The sequence below is a fragment of the Pseudophryne corroboree genome, chromosome 3 (genome assembly GCF_028390025.1).
Source record: "Pseudophryne corroboree isolate aPseCor3 chromosome 3, aPseCor3.hap2, whole genome shotgun sequence".
Classification (NCBI taxonomy): Eukaryota; Metazoa; Chordata; class Amphibia; order Anura; family Myobatrachidae; genus Pseudophryne; species Pseudophryne corroboree.
This window is the reverse complement of record NC_086446.1, coordinates 452,922,618-452,939,244: the sequence shown is the minus strand read 5'-3', so window position 1 is coordinate 452,939,244 and position 16,627 is coordinate 452,922,618. Positions and strand designations below refer to the sequence as shown.

The 16,627-nt window shown below is 46.4% G+C and overlaps 1 protein-coding gene across 3 annotated transcripts in view; it reads right to left on the bottom strand.

Annotated features, from left to right (window-relative positions):
* Positions 1-16,627, bottom strand: part of UNC13D (unc-13 homolog D) — a 178,364-nt gene that overhangs the window by 80,504 nt on the left and 81,233 nt on the right. For all 3 annotated transcript variants that reach the window (XM_063960576.1, XM_063960575.1, XM_063960577.1), the window contains 2 exons: positions 15,517-15,634; positions 4,360-4,484 (listed from right to left, as the gene is read on the bottom strand). In XM_063960576.1, coding sequence (XP_063816646.1) covers positions 4,360-4,484; positions 15,517-15,634 — 243 coding nt within the window. The remainder of the gene's footprint in view (positions 1-4,359; positions 4,485-15,516; positions 15,635-16,627) is intronic.

Here is a 16,627-nt window from a genome sequence, read left to right as displayed (position 1 = left end):
ACGCGAGCCTCCGAGGATGGGGAGCAGTCACACAAGGAAGAAACTTCCAGGGACTATGGTCAAGCCAGGAGGCTTGTCTACACATCAACGTACTGGAATTGAGGGCCATATACAACGGCCTGCGTCAAGCGGAGACTCTTCCTCGCGACCTACCGGTTCTGATTCAGTCAGACGTCACAGCCGTGGCTCATGTAAACCGCCAAGGCGGAACAAGGAGCAGAGTGGCGATGGCGGAAGCCACCAGGATTCTTCGCTCGGCGGAAAATCATGTAAGCGCTTTGACAGCAGTCTTCATTCCGGGAGTAGACAACTGGGAAGCAGACTTCCTCAGCAGACACGATCTCCATCCGGGGGAGTGGGGACTTCATCAAGAAGTTTTTGCAGAGATAACAAGTCATTGGGGACTTCCTCAAATAGACATGATGGCGTCACGCCTCAACAAGAAGCTTCGGAGGTATTGTGCCAGGTCAAGGGACCCTCAGGCAGTAGCAGTGGACGCCCTGGTGACACCGTGGGTGTTTCAGTCGGTCTATGTGTTCCCTCCTCTTCCACTCATCTCAAAAATATTGAGAATCATAAGACGAAAAAGAGTGCAAACAATACTCATTGTTCCAGATTGGCCTCGCAGGGCCTGGTATTCAGATCTTCAGGAAATGCTCACAGAAGATCCGTGGCCTCTTCCTCTCAGAGAGGACCTGTTGCAACAGGGGCCCTGTCTGTTCCAAGACTTACCGCGGTTGCGTTTGACGGCATGGCGGTTGAACGCCGAATCCTAGCTGGTAAAGGCATTCCGGAAGAAGTCATCCCTACTCTGATAAGGGCTAGGAAGGAGGTGACGGCGAAGCATTATCACCGTATCTGGAGAAAGTATGTATCTTGGTGTGAAGCCAAGAATGCTCCTGCGGAAGATTTCCATCTGGGCCGTTTTCTCCACTTTCTACAAACAGGAGTGGATATGGGCCTAAAATTAGGCTCCATTGAGGTACAGATTTCGGCCCATCAATTTTCTTTCAGAAGGAATTGGCTTCTCTCCCAGAAGTCCAGACTTTTGTAAAGGGAGTGCTGCACATCCAGCCTCCTTTTGTGCCTCCAGTGGCACCATGGGACCTTAACGTGGTGTTACAGTTCCTGAAATCTCACTGGTTTGAGCCTCTTCAAACGGTGGAATTAAAATTTCTCACTTGGAAGGTAGTCATGTTGTTGGCCTTGGCATCTGCAAGGCGGGTGTCTGAATTGGCGGCTTTGTCTCACAAAAGCCCCTATCTGATTTTCCATGTGGATAGAGCAGAATTGCGGACTCGTCCTCAATTTTTGCCTAAGGTGGTTTCATCGTTTCATATGAACCAACCTATTATGGTGCCTGTGGCTACAAGGGACTTGGAGGATTCCAAGTCCCTTGATGTAGTCAGGGCCTTGAAAATTTATGTAGCCAGGACGGCTCGGGTTAGGAAAACAGAGGCTCTGTTTGTACTGTATGCAGCCAACAAGGTTGGCGCTCCTGCTTCTAAGCAGACATTGCTCGCTGGATCTGTAACACGATTCAGCAGGCTCATTCTACGGCTGGATTGCCGTTACCAAAGGCCCATTCCACTAGGAAGGTGGGCTCTTCTTGGGCGGCTGCCCGAGGCGTCTCGGCGTTACAGCTTTGCCGATCGGCGACTTGGTCGGGGTCAAACACTTTTGCAAAGTTCTACAAGTTTGATACCCTGGCTGATGAGGACCTCCTGTTTGCTCAATCGGTGCTGCAGAGTCATCCGCACTCTCCCGCCCGGTCTGGAGCTTTGGTATAATCCCCATGGTCCTTACGGAGTCCCCATCATCCTCTAGGACTTAAGAGAAAATAAGATTTTAAACCTACCGGTAATCTTTTTCTCCTAGTCAGTAGAGGATGCTGGGCACCCGTCCCAGTGCGGACAAATTTCTGCAAGACTTGTACATAGTTTTTGCTTACATAAGGGTTATGTTACAGTTTGGATCAGTCTCGGGCTGATGCTGTTTTGTTTCATGCTGTTAACTGGTTCGTATATTCCATGTTAAACAGTGTGGATGGTGTGGGCTGGTATGAATCTTGCCCTTAGGTTAACAAAATCCTTTCCTCGTACTGTCCGTCTCCTCTGGGCACAGTTTCTCTAACTGAGGTCTGGAGGAGGGGCATAGAGGGAGGAGCCAGTGCACACCCATTCTAAAGTTCTTTATAGTGCCCATGTCTCCTGCGGAGCCCGTCTATACCCCATGGTCCTTACGGAGTCCCAGCATCCTCTACGGACTAGGAGAAAAAGATTTACCGGTAGGTTTAAAATCTTATTATCTGCCCCCCCCTGCAGTGCACATGGTTTTGCCCAACTGCTAACAAAATTCCTGCTGCGATCAACTCAGAATTACCCCCCTAGTCAGATTGTTTAGTATTTAAGCACGGATCTCTCCGTGTGTACACCACTTGGTATCCGGTCTCTAGGTTGACCACACTTAGGTCACCAGTCATTAGGTCGACCTCTATTGGTCTACATGCTGATAATGTCGATTTTATTCTTAAAACATAAAGCTATACCTTAAACACACCTTAAATACACTTTAAACCTTTAGCCGCTGCGGCCGCTATACTTAATACACACGCTCTGTACTTTATACACTGTTTGCGTACGGAGTCCTGTATCACTGTACGGACTTAGCGTACAAACGCCGCGCTGGGGGTACAAAGTACACACAGCGCGCACACACCCAGAGATTCACTTTAAACCTTATACAGCAATGCGATGCGTTACTAATACACTTTTAAATCTTAGCAGGAAAAGGAAGACACAACACCGATTTGTAGTTAATCACTGGGTTCCGACACCACAGAGTAATATTTCTAAAAGGGGGTTAACAATACAAATTATGCACTACAATACAACAGAGTAAATGGCTACAGTCAATGTACATACTTGAGAATATTCGCATGCGCCTCCCGGTCCGGTCCTCCGCTATCAGGTTGATAACGTTGAGAGTCTTGTGTCAGGCCGGGCTGCAGCAGGCTTTATTTATACAAGTCTTCCAAAAGCAATACAATGGATACTGTAATCCCGTTGTCCATTGGACACAGGAATGCACTTTTACAGTACAGGAGAGGTCATAGGTTGATTTGAAAAGGTAGGCGATGTCTTTCCCAACTGCTCTTGTGGGTGGTCTCCTCTGGATTCCCGCCGCATACATAATATACAGTAAATACAGTTTATATCTATATTCTGCTTCTGCACCTAACTATCCGCAGGAACATGCGATCTTCCGCAAACCAACACCGGAATGTTACCCTCAAAATACCCTACAGCTGGATACCAAACACCACCTTATAACCTTAGTCTGTCCCCTCTTATCCTGTAAAGGCGAATCCCTTTGTTCTGGAATCATTTAAACTGTTGATACTTTCTGATATGGTGCAGGGGGACTATGTATACAAAGTGCACTATTTGGATGAAATATGTAATGTTTTGATAGCTCTCCATGCGTTCACAAACTCCGCCGTAAATACCCATACCACGCGCAGGACCGCGGGAGCGACCATACGCAAATTGCGGATATGTGCACGCACGGCGGAACAAGTGCACGCGCAGTGGGCATGTGTGTGCAGTTTATACGTGCTGTGTGTTCTTCAATATTTTTCGACTTTGACAATGCATTATGTCGACAGGGTTTCTAGGTTGACATGGTCATTAGGTTGACATGTTCTAGGTCGACATGACAAAAGGTCGACATGAGTTTTTCACAATTTTTTTTTTTTTTTTTTTTTTTACTTTTTCATACTTCAGGTGGACTACAATTGGGAACAGTAACCTGTGCCTAGCACAGCAGGAGCAAAGCAAGGTACCTTGCCCGAAGCATGGCGAGCGAAGCGCGCCATGTGAGGGAACACGGTGCACTAATTGGGGTTCCCGGTCACTCTATTAAGAAAACAATACAATTTTTTTTAAAAACCTCATGTCGACCTTTTGTCATGTTGACCTTGCTCAAGTCGACCTAATGCTTGTGTGGACCTATTTTGGGTGTCGACTTAGTTACTGTCGACCAATAGTGGTCGACCTAGACATTGTCGACCTAAGTGTGGTCGACCCTATGAACCACACCCACCCTCCTTATGAGGTGTTACTGCCAGCGAAGTCAATATAACAATTATGCAAATCTTGTTTTGTTATCACCATCTCTCTGTCAAAGTGAAACATGGAGGTGCAATACGCTGCCCATGAGAAGAATAGAATGATATCTGAAGATCACCAGCTTAAACCGAAGTCCTTTTGTGGAGATGAAATTGATGGACATCCCTCCACAAGAACACACATACTGCATATGTCAGAAAGCTACTAGCAGAATATTTTATACACTAACCTGAGCAGACCCTGAAGACGTTCTGTGGAACGTGACTCTGACAGTGGGAACACAATGCGATACCTCTGTAGAAGGGACACTCCATATTGCAAAAGGGAGTCAAATGATTCAGCCAATTCATTTTTCTGATGTAAACAAACAAAAACAAAACAAGCCATGAGCTTGTGCTGATATTGTACAGGCCTAAGTGGATGTTAGGTATTAACTAGAGATGAGCGGGTTCGGTTTCTCTGAATCCGAACCCGCCCGAACTTCATGTTTTTTTACACGGGTCCGAGCGACTCGGATCTTCCCGCCTTGCTCGGTTAACCCGAGCGCGCCCGAACGTCATCATCACGCTGTCGGATTCTCGCGAGGCTCGGATTCTATCGCGAGACTCGGATTCTATATAAGGAGCCGCGCGTCGCGGCCATTTTCACACGTGCATTGAGATTGATAGGGAGAGGACGTGGCTGGCGTCCTCTCCGTTTAGAAATTAAAATAGATAGGAGAGTGAGAGTGAGACACTTCATTTACTTACTGGAGCTTAGGAGGAGTTATACTAGTGACTGATGACCAGTGACCTGACCACCAGTGCAGTTTTATAATTTATTATTATTTAATAATCCGTTCTGTTCTTGTTCTCTGCCTGAAAAAAACGATACACAGTGACTCAGTCACACTCACATACCATATCTGTGCTCAGCCCAGTGTGCTGCATCATCTATGTATAATATCTGACTGTGCTCACACAGCTTAATTGTGGGGGAGACTGGGGAGCAGTTATAGGTTATAGCAGGAGCCAGGAGTACATATTAAACAGTGCACACTTTTGCTGCCAGAGTGCCACTGCCAGTGTGACTGACCACTGACCACTGTGACCAGTGACCTGACCACACTGACCACCAGTATAGTATATTGTGATTGAATGTCTGCCTGAAAAAGTACACTCGTCGTGTGACTTGTGTGGTGTTTTTTTATTCTATAAAAATTAAAAAACTCATTCTGCTGACAGACAGTGTCCACTCCAGCAGGTCCGTCATTATATAATATATACCTGTCCGGCTGCAGTAGTGATATATATATATTTTTTATATCATTATTTATCATCCAGTCTACTAGCAGCAGACACAGTACGGTAGTTCACGGCTGTAGCTACCTCTGTGTCGGCACTCGGCAGTCCATCCATAATTGTATACCACCTACCCGTGTTTTTTTTTTTCTTTCTTCTTTATACATACTACATCTCATTATCATCCAGTCTATATTAGCAGCAGACACAGTACAGTACGGTAGTCCACGGCTGTAGCTACCTCTGTGTCGGTACTCGGCAGTCCATCCATAATTGTATACCACCTACCCGTAGTTTTTTTTTCTTTCTTCTTTATACATACTACATCTCATTATCAACCAGTCTATATTAGCAGCAGACACAGTACGGTAGTTCACGGCTGTAGCTACCTCTGTGTCGGCACTCGGCAGTCCATCCATAATTGTATACCACCTACCCGTGGTTTTTTTTTCTTTCTTCTTTATACATACATACTACATCTCATTATCATCCAGTCTATATTAGCAGCATACACAGTACAGTACGGTAGTCCACGGCTGTAGCTACCTCTGTGTTGGCACTCGGCAGTCCATCCATAATTGTATACCACCTACCCGTGGTTTTTTTTTTCTTTCTTCTTTATACATACTACATCTCATTATCATCCAGTCTATATTAGCAGCAGACACAGTACAGTACGGTAGTCCACGGCTGTAGCTATCTCTGTGTTGGCACTTGGCACTCGGCAGTCCATCCATAATTGTATACCACCTACCCGTGGTTTTTTTTTTCTTTCTTCTTTATACATACTACATCTCATTATCAACCAGTCTATATTAGCAGCAGACACAGTACAGTACGGTAGTCCATGGCTGTAGCTACCTCTGTGTCGGCACTCGGCAGTCCATCCATAATTGTATACCACCTACCCGTGGTTTTTTTTTTCTTTCTTCTTTATACATACTAAATCTCATTATCATCCAGTCTATATTAGCAGCAGACACAGTACAGTACGGTAGTCCACGGCTGTAGCTACCTCTGTGTCGGCACTCGGCAGTCCATCCATAATTGTATACCACCTACCCGTGGTTTTTTTTTTCTTTCTTCTTTATACATACTACATCTCATTATCAACCAGTCTATATTAGCAGCAGACACAGTACAGTACGGTAGTCCACGGCTGTAGCTACCTCTGTGTCGGCACTCGGCAGTCCATCCATAATTGTATACCACCTACCCGTGGTTTTTTTTTCTTTCTTCTTTATACATACTACATCTCATTATCATCCAGTCTATATTAGCAGCAGACACAGTACAGTACGGTAGTCCACGGCTGTAGCTACCTCTGTGTCGGCACTCGGCAGTCCATCCATAATTGTATACCACCTACCCGTGGTTTTTTTTTCTTTCTTCTTTATACATACTACATCTCATTATCATCCAGTCTATATTAGCAGCAGACACAGTACAGTACGGTAGTCCACGGCTGTAGCTACCTCTGTGTCGGCACTCAGCAGTCCATCCATAATTGTATACCACCTACCCGTGGTTTTTTTTTCTTTCTTCTTTATACATACTACATCTCATTATCAACCAGTCTATATTAGCAGCAGACACAGTACAGTACGGTAGTCCACGGCTGTAGCTACCTCTGTGTCGGCACTCGGCAGTCCATCCATAATTGTATACCACCTACCCGTGGTTTTTTTTTTCTTTCTTCCTTATACATACTACATCTCATTATCATCCAGTCTATATTAGCAGCAGACACAGTACAGTACGGTAGTCCACGGCTGTAGCTACCTCTGTGTCGGCACTCGGCAGTCCATCCATAATTGTATACCACCTACCCGTGTTTTTTTTTTTCTTTCTTCTTTATACATACTACATCTCATTATCAACCAGTCTATATTAGCAGCAGACACAGTACAGTACGGTAGTCCACGGCTGTAGCTACCTCTGTGTCGGCACTCGGCAGTCCATCCATAATTGTATACCACCTACCCGTGGTTTTTTTTTTCTTTCTTCTTTATACATACTACATCTCATTATCATCCAGTCTATATTAGCAGCAGACACAGTACAGTACGGTAGTCCATGGCTGTAGCTACCTCTGTGTCGGCACTCGGCAGTCCATCCATAATTGTATACCACCTACCCGTGGTTTTTTTTTCTTTCTTCTTTATACATACTACATCTCATTATCATCCAGTCTATATTAGCAGCAGACACAGTACAGTACGGTAGTCCACGGCTGTAGCTACCTCTGTGTCGGCACTCGGCAGTCCATCCATAATTGTATACCACCTACCCGTGTTTTTTTTTCTTCTTTCTTCTTTATACATACTACATCTCATTATCATCCAGTCTATATTAGCAGCAGACACAGTACAGTACGGTAGTCCACGGCTGTAGCTATCTCTGTGTCGGCACTCGGCAGTCCATCCATAATTGTATACCACCTACCCGTGGTTTTTTTTTTCTTTCTTCTTTATACATACTACATCTCATTATCATCCAGTCTATATTAGCAGCAGACACAGTACAGTACGGTAGTCCACGGCTGTAGCTACCTCTGTGTCGGCACTCGGCAGTCCATCCATAATTGTATACCACCTACCCGTGGTTTTTTTTTTCTTTCTTCTTTATACATACTACATCTCATTATCATCCAGTCTATATTAGCAGCAGACACAGTACAGTACGGTAGTCCACGGCTGTAGCTACCTCTGTGTCGGCACTCGGCAGTCCATCCATAATTGTATACCACCTACCCGTGGTTTTTTTTTTCTTTCTTCTTTATACATACTACATCTCATTATCATCCAGTCTATATTAGCAGCAGATACAGTACAGTACGGTAGTCCACGGCTGTAGCTACCTCTGTGTCGGCACTCGGCAGTCCATCCATAATTGTATACCACCTACCCGTGGTTTTTTTTTTCTTTCTTCTTTATACATACTACATCTCATTATCAACCAGTCTATATTAGCAGCAGACACAGTACAGTACGGTAGTCCACGGCTGTAGCTACCTCTGTGTCGGCACTCGGCAGTCCATCCATAATTGTATACTAGTATCCATCCATCTCCATTGTTTACCTGAGGTGCCTTTTAGTTGTGCCTATTAAAATATGGAGAACAAAAATGTTGAGGTTCCAAAATTAGGGAAAGATCAAGATCCACTTCCACCTCGTGCTGAAGCTGCTGCCACTAGTCATGGCCGAGACGATGAAATGCCAGCAACGTCGTCTGCCAAGGCCGATGCCCAATGTCATAGTACAGAGCATGTCAAATCCAAAACACCAAATATCAGTAAAAAAAGGACTCCAAAACCTAAAATAAAATTGTCGGAGGAGAAGCGTAAACTTGCCAATATGCCATTTACCACACGGAGTGGCAAGGAACGGCTGAGGCCCTGGCCTATGTTCATGGCTAGTGGTTCAGCTTCACATGAGGATGGAAGCACTCAGCCTCTCGCTAGAAAACTGAAAAGACTCAAGCTGGCAAAAGCACCGCAAAGAACTGTGCGTTCTTCGAAATCCCAAATCCACAAGGAGAGTCCAATTGTGTCGGTTGCGATGCCTGACCTTCCCAACACTGGACGTGAAGAGCATGCGCCTTCCACCATTTGCACGCCCCCTGCAAGTGCTGGAAGGAGCACCCGCAGTCCAGTTCCTGATAGTCAGATTGAAGATGTCAGTGTTGAAGTACACCAGGATGAGGAGGATATGGGTGTTGCTGGCGCTGGGGAGGAAATTGACCAGGAGGATTCTGATGGTGAGGTGGTTTGTTTAAGTCAGGCACCCGGGGAGACACCTGTTGTCCGTGGGAGGAATATGGCCGTTGACATGCCTGGTGAAAATACCAAAAAAATCAGCTCTTCAGTGTGGAGGTATTTCAACAGAAAAGCGGACAACAGGTGTCAAGCCGTGTGTTGCCTTTGTCAAGCTGTAATAAGTAGGGGTAAGGACGTTAACCACCTCGGAACATCCTCCCTTATACGTCACCTGCAGCGCATTCATAATAAGTCAGTGACAAGTTCAAAAACTTTGGGCGACAGCGGAAGCAGTCCACTGACCAGTAAATCCCTTCCTCTTGTAACCAAGCTCACGCAAACCACCCCACCAACTCCCTCAGTGTCAATTTCCTCCTTCCCCAGGAATGCCAATAGTCCTGCAGGCCATGTCACTGGCAATTCTGACGAGTCCTCTCCTGCCTGGGATTCCTCCGATGCATCCTTGCGTGTAACGCCTACTGCTGCTGGCGCTGCTGTTGTTGCTGCTGGGAGTCGATGGTCATCCCAGAGGGGAAGTCGTAAGCCCACTTGTACTACTTCCAGTAAGCAATTGACTGTCCAACAGTCCTTTGCGAGGAAGATGAAATATCACAGCAGTCATCCTGCTGCAAAGCGGATAACTGAGGCCTTGACAACTATGTTGGTGTTAGACGTGCGTCCGGTATCCGCCGTTAGTTCACAGGGAACTAGACAATTTATTGAGGCAGTGTGCCCCCGTTACCAAATACCATCTAGGTTCCACTTCGCTAGGCAGGCGATACCGAGAATGTACACGGACGTCAGAAAAAGACTCACCAGTGTCCTAAAAAATGCAGTTGTACCCAATGTCCACTTAACCACGGACATGTGGACAAGTGGAGCAGGGCAGGGTCAGGACTATATGACTGTGACAGCCCACTGGGTAGATGTATGGACTCCCGCCGCAAGAACAGCAGCGGCGGCACCAGTAGCAGCATCTCGCAAACGCCAACTCTTTCCTAGGCAGGCTACGCTTTGTATCACCGCTTTCCAGAATACGCACACAGCTGAAAACCTCTTACGGCAACTGAGGAAGATCATCGCGGAATGGCTTACCCCAATTGGACTCTCCTGTGGATTTGTGGCATCGGACAACGCCAGCAATATTGTGTGTGCATTAAATATGGGCAAATTCCAGCACGTCCCATGTTTTGCACATACCTTGAATTTGGTGGTGCAGAATTTTTTAAAAAACGTCAGGGGCGTGCAAGAGATGCTGTCGGTGGCCAGAAGAATTGCGGGACACTTTCGGCGTACAGGCACCACGTACAGAAGACTGGAGCACCACCAAAAACTACTGAACCTGCCCTGCCATCATCTGAAGCAAGAAGTGGTAACGAGGTGGAATTCAACCCTCTATATGCTTCAGAGGTTGGAGGAGCAGCAAAAGGCCATTCAAGCCTATACAATTGAGCACGATATAGGAGGTGGAATGCACCTGTCTCAAGTGCAGTGGAGAATGATTTCAACGTTGTGCAAGGTTCTGATGCCCTTTGAACTTGCCACACGTGAAGTCAGTTCAGACACTGCCAGCCTGAGTCAGGTCATTCCCCTCATCAGGCTTTTGCAGAAGAAGCTGGAGACATTGAAGGAGGAGCTAACACGGAGCGATTCCGCTAGGCATGTGGGACTTGTGGATGGAGCCCTTAATTCGCTTAACAAGGATTCACGGGTGGTCAATCTGTTGAAATCAGAGCACTATATTTTGGCCACCGTGCTCGATCCTAGATTTAAAGCCTACCTTGGATCTCTCTTTCCGGCAGACACAAGTCTGCTGGGGTTGAAAGACCTGCTGGTGAGAAAATTGTCAAGTCAAGCGGAACGCGACCTGTCAACATCTCCTCCTTCACATTCTCCCGCAACTGGGGGTGCGAGGAAAAGGCTCAGAATTCCGAGCCCACCCGCTGGCGGTGATGCAGGGCAGTCTGGAGCGACTGCTGATGCTGACATCTGGTCCGGACTGAAGGACCTGACAACGATTACGGACATGTCGTCTACTGTCACTGCATATGATTCTCTCACCATTGAAAGAATGGTGGAGGATTATATGAGTGACCGCATCCAAGTAGGCACGTCACACAGTCCGTACTTATACTGGCAGGAAAAAGAGGCAATTTGGAGGCCCTTGCACAAACTGGCTTTATTCTACCTAAGTTGCCCTCCCACAAGTGTGTACTCCGAAAGAGTGTTTAGTGCCGCCGCTCACCTTGTCAGCAATCGGCGTACGAGGTTACATCCAGAAAATGTGGAGAAGATGATGTTCATTAAAATGAATTATAATCAATTCCTCCGTGGAGACATTGACCAGCAGCAATTGCCTCCACAAAGTACACAGGGAGCTGAGATGGTGGATTCCAGTGGGGACGAATTGATAATCTGTGAGGAGGGGGATGTACACGGTGATATATCGGAGGATGATGATGAGGTGGACATCTTGCCTCTGTAGAGCCAGTTTGTGCAAGGAGAGATTAATTGCTTCTTTTTTGGTGGGGGTCCAAACCAACCCGTCATTTCAGTCACAGTCGTGTGGCAGACCCTGTCACTGAAATGATGGGTTGGTTAAAGTGTGCATGTCCTGTTTATACAACATAAGGGTGGGTGGGAGGGCCCAAGGACAATTCCATCTTGCACCTCTTTTTTCTTTAATTTTTCTTTGCGTCATGTGCTGTTTGGGGAGGGTTTTTTGGAAGGGACATCCTGCGTGACACTGCAGTGCCACTCCTAGATGGGCCCGGTGTTTGTGTCGGCCACTAGGGTCGCTTATCTTACTCACACAGCTACCTCATTGCGCCTCTTTTTTTCTTTGCGTCATGTGCTGTTTGGGGAGGGTTTTTTGGAAGGGACATCCTGCGTGACACTGCAGTGACACTCCTAGATGGGCCCGGTGTTTGTGTCGGCCACTAGGGTCGCTTATCTTACTCACACAGCTACCTCATTGCGCCTCTTTTTTTCTTTGCGTCATGTGCTGTTTGGGGAGGGTTTTTTGGAAGGGACATCCTGCGTGACACTGCAGTGACACTCCTAGATGGGCCCGGTGTTTGTGTCGGCCACTAGGGTCGCTTAGCTTAGTCATCCAGCGACCTAGGTGCAAATTTTAGGACTAAAAATAATATTGTGAGGTGTGAGGTATTCAGAATAGACTGAAAATTAGTGTAAATTATGGTTTTTGAGGTTAACAATACTTTGGGATCAAAATGACCCCCAAATTCTATGATTTAAGCTGTTTTTTAGTGTTTTTTGAAAAAAACACCCGAATCCAAAACACACCCGAATCCGACAAAAAAAATTCGGTGAGGTTTTGCCAAAACGCGGTCGAACCCAAAACACGGCCGCGGAACCGAACCCAAAACCAAAACACAAAACCCGAAAAATTTCCGGCGCTCATCTCTAGTATTAACGGGTCCAGGATGCCGGCTGTCAATAAACCGACAGCGGCATCCCGGCCGCCAGTATGCCGGCAGCGGGCGAGTGCAAAGAGTCCCCTTGCGGGCTCGCTGCGGGCCTGCTCTTAGTGCCTACATTATCTTATTAGCCATAGAATAAGAATACACTTTTTTGTTTCATATACAGTAGGATAATGATTTACTAGTATCACTGACTTAATTCTAGCAAATTAATCAACTGTGTAGCCATGTGATTTAGTGTTTTTTTTTTTTTCATTTAGGCACATGGGACATTCCTAACTTTCCAGATGGCTATTTAATATTTAAAGTTTTATTGTGATTGGGCACATCTCAACTCTACATAAAAAATATTCCAACTACATCTGCCGCCTGCAGTACAGAGGAGAGGCACAGGGATTGCACAGGCTCTGCAGGGTAATATAAGGATAGTTCCCAATAGACGTTCCCACACAGGTGGAAGGCTAATCTCCACAATTTCACCTGATTGTTATTTATGTCAAGTTGTTGATGGGTTTTTTTTTTTTTGTCGATTGTTATTTTAGGTCAAGCTGGTGCTGTTTATAGTGTTCATACTACAAACATATTTATACTTAGCACTTTCATAGTTTTTTATATATAATTTATCCCTACTTAATATTGAAAACTACTTCAATCACAGGGAGCTCAGAGTATAGTATAATTATTTATTTATAAATTTTAACTCTAAATATAGACTTGTCCACTGTGGGAGTTACTACTTCTACGTCAAACATAGGGGGTAATTCAGATCCGATCGTAGATGTGCTAAATTTAGCACATCTACGATCAGTTTCTCTGACATGCTAGTCCGCCCCGCATGTCAGATCTCACCCCTCCCCCTCTCCCACAAGGTGGCAAAAGCATTGCACGGCGGCAGTGCTTTTACACCCGCTGAGTAGCTCCCTGCCTGCGCAGCCTAGCTACATGTCCCAGGTCGCAGCAGCTGCGTGTTATGTCATGCAGCTGCTGCGGCCCACACCCGCACAGGCCCAGACACATCTGCATTGTCTGGACTGTGCCCCACCAATGGCACCCTCCCGCCTGTGTCTGTCAATCAGGCAGAGACGATCGCAGCCCTGAGATGCTGTTCCTGACCGTCTTTTCGTATGGGCTCAATGGGCACTTGCCCAAGGGCCCCAGGAGTATAAGGGCCCTAGGCTGATAGCTGAGGGTCCCCTCTTTCCAGGGGTACCAGATTTTTGAAAATCAGCCCAGGGGAACTGGAGCTATCTGACTTCAAAGCAGTGTTCCCCATCCCAGCCTGTTAATTGCTTTTGCCAGCCAGATATCTCAGGTTTTGTCTGACTTATAGATATTCTGAGGATATACTCCAAAATCTGGGACTCTCCCCTTTCGGTGGATATTGGCAGTTTGTCTTTACTGTGCCCAGAACCAGAGATATCAGTCTTCCAGCAGCTCGTCCCTGCTCCAACTCCACACGCCTGGTATGCAGTTTTATATTTTAGTTGGTGGATTACTCTGCAGGGACGTGCACCGCACGTCAGTGTTACTCTGGCTCCTGAACTCTGATCCCCAAGTCCCCAGTACCTCCTGAAAGGTGAGACTCACTAGTTTTTATTCTACTCAAAGCTAAGAAATCTAATTCCAGGAATTGGAGATATCTGCGGTCAAGCAAGCTGCCCTCCCACCAGCAAATGCTGAATATTAAGCCCACTCCACTATTCACCCCTCCCCTACGTATTAAACACCCCCTACCACCCTTGAAGTCATGCACCAGGGCCACTTCATTCAGCCCAGTGCCCCTTCCACAGTTTAGTGTTATCCCTCTCGCCCCATCAGTGCAGTGAAGGAGTAATTAGCAGATATTACTTCTCCAGGAACTACATGCTGAGCGGAAGATAGAACACCCCATACCACCCGCGGGACATCAAAGCTGCCGCTGATAGCACCCACTAGCCCTACCGCTGGAGGATGGGTAGGGGGCCCCCGTGCACTGCTGTGCCCAGGGGCCTTCACTGCTGTTAAGACGGCCCTGATGCTGTTAGCATCTCATTGGGCCTCCCGGGGTGCACTCGCACAGATTGTGATAGCTGCCGCTGCAGCGATCCAGTCTGAATTACCCCCATAGAACTTTATGTCACCTACTTAAAAATAATTCCTACAAATCACAAGTCAGACAATAATGCTAACCCTAAGTATGTGTACAGATTTTTTGCTTCTCCGTTCCCTATCTGCCTCTCAGTGCACAATGGGCCTAATTCAGACCTGATTGCTAGCAAGCAATTTTTGCACTGCTGCGATCAGATAGTTGCCACCTATAGGGAGAGGGTATTTTAGCTGTGCAAGTGTGCGAACGCATGTGTAGCAGAGCTGTACAAACTGATTTTGTGCAGTCTCTGCACAGCCCAGGACTTACTCAGCTGCTGCGATCACATCAGCCTGTCCAGGACCGGAATTGACGTCAAGAACCCTCCCTGCCAACACATGGACACGCCTGCGTTTTTCCAGACACTCCCTGAAAACGGTCAGTTGACACCCACAAATGCCCTCTTCCTGTCAATCTCCTTGCGATCGCCCGTGCGAACGGATCCGTTGCACAAACCCATCGCTGAGCGGCGATCCCATGCTTTGTACCCGTGCGACACGCCTATGCATTGCGGTGCATACGCATGCGCAGTTTGTGCCTGATCGCCCGCTGTGCGAAAACGCACAGCAGCGATCAGGTCTGAATTACCCCCATTGTTAAAACATGTGATAGATAAAACTGGTGCACTGGCAGTGTAACAAACACACCAAATTACAATGCACAACTGCACTTGTGTGTAACTGTAAATCATCACCTGTAAGTGAGACTCTGGTTATCTACAACCTCATAACTGCTATAACTGTTGGACCAATGCATCATCCCGGTTTGATATAAGCAATACCTGCTCATCCTGCAGTCGACCTTGAACCCACAGGTATTCAATACTTGTTATGTGGTGCAATAAGCAGCTACTGCTGAATTCCAGACTCTGGTACAGTTTACTGTAAGCTAGCCACTGCCTGGAAACACACAAATTGGTTGATAAAAATAAATACATGACAGTATATTGGGGAAGGGGAAGGGAAGATACGACAAAGGTGATGCTCAAAGGATATAGGGGGACATTTACTAAGCAGTGATAAGAGCGGAGAAGTGAGCCAGTGGAGAAGTGCCCATGGCAACCAATCAGCAGCTCTGTATCATTTTATAGTATGAATATAGATGTTACTTCAGTGCTGATTGGTTGCCATGGACAGCTTCTCCACTGGCTTACTTCTCCCCTCTTATCACTGCTTAGTAAATGTCCCCCATAGAAACTACCATACATTACATATATATGGTTATTATAAAGTTCACTCATTGATTGATTGATTGATTGATTGATTGATTGAGTGGCTGTCGATAGTATGACTGATGAGCATCTCTAATCAAATATTATGTATGTTGTAGTCTAACAGGTGATATTTATCAATCTATCTATATATAGGCCGATAGATAGATAGACAGTTAGCTAGACACTGATTAGCCATACCATTAAAACCACTGACAGGTTAAGTGAATAACATTAATTATCTCATTACTACGCACATTCTTAGGTTCTAACCTATTCTAATCTTTTCCCGATTACACTCAAAGATTTAGGTTCCCTTTATGTTTTATGTACCAGGGAATAACATACTTAATTCCTACAGTACCTAAAATGACCTAATCTTGGTGTTAGGTGATACTCCTTTCACACCGCACAAATAACCCGGTAACGACCCGGTATATTACCGGGTCGACGCGGGTCGCTGAGCGGCTTGAAAGGGGTCAGTCCTGAATTCCCGGGAACCCTGAATAAAGCAGGGTTATTCCTGGGTTATTATTGAGTCAGGTGCAGTGTGAACGGGTTGCCGGGTCGATGCGACCCGGGACCCGTTCACAGTATAGGCAGAGGCAGCGTGGAGATAATCTCTTCTTACAGTGCCGCCCCCGATGTCGCCTCCATCCCTGCCCCCAATGGCAATATGCCT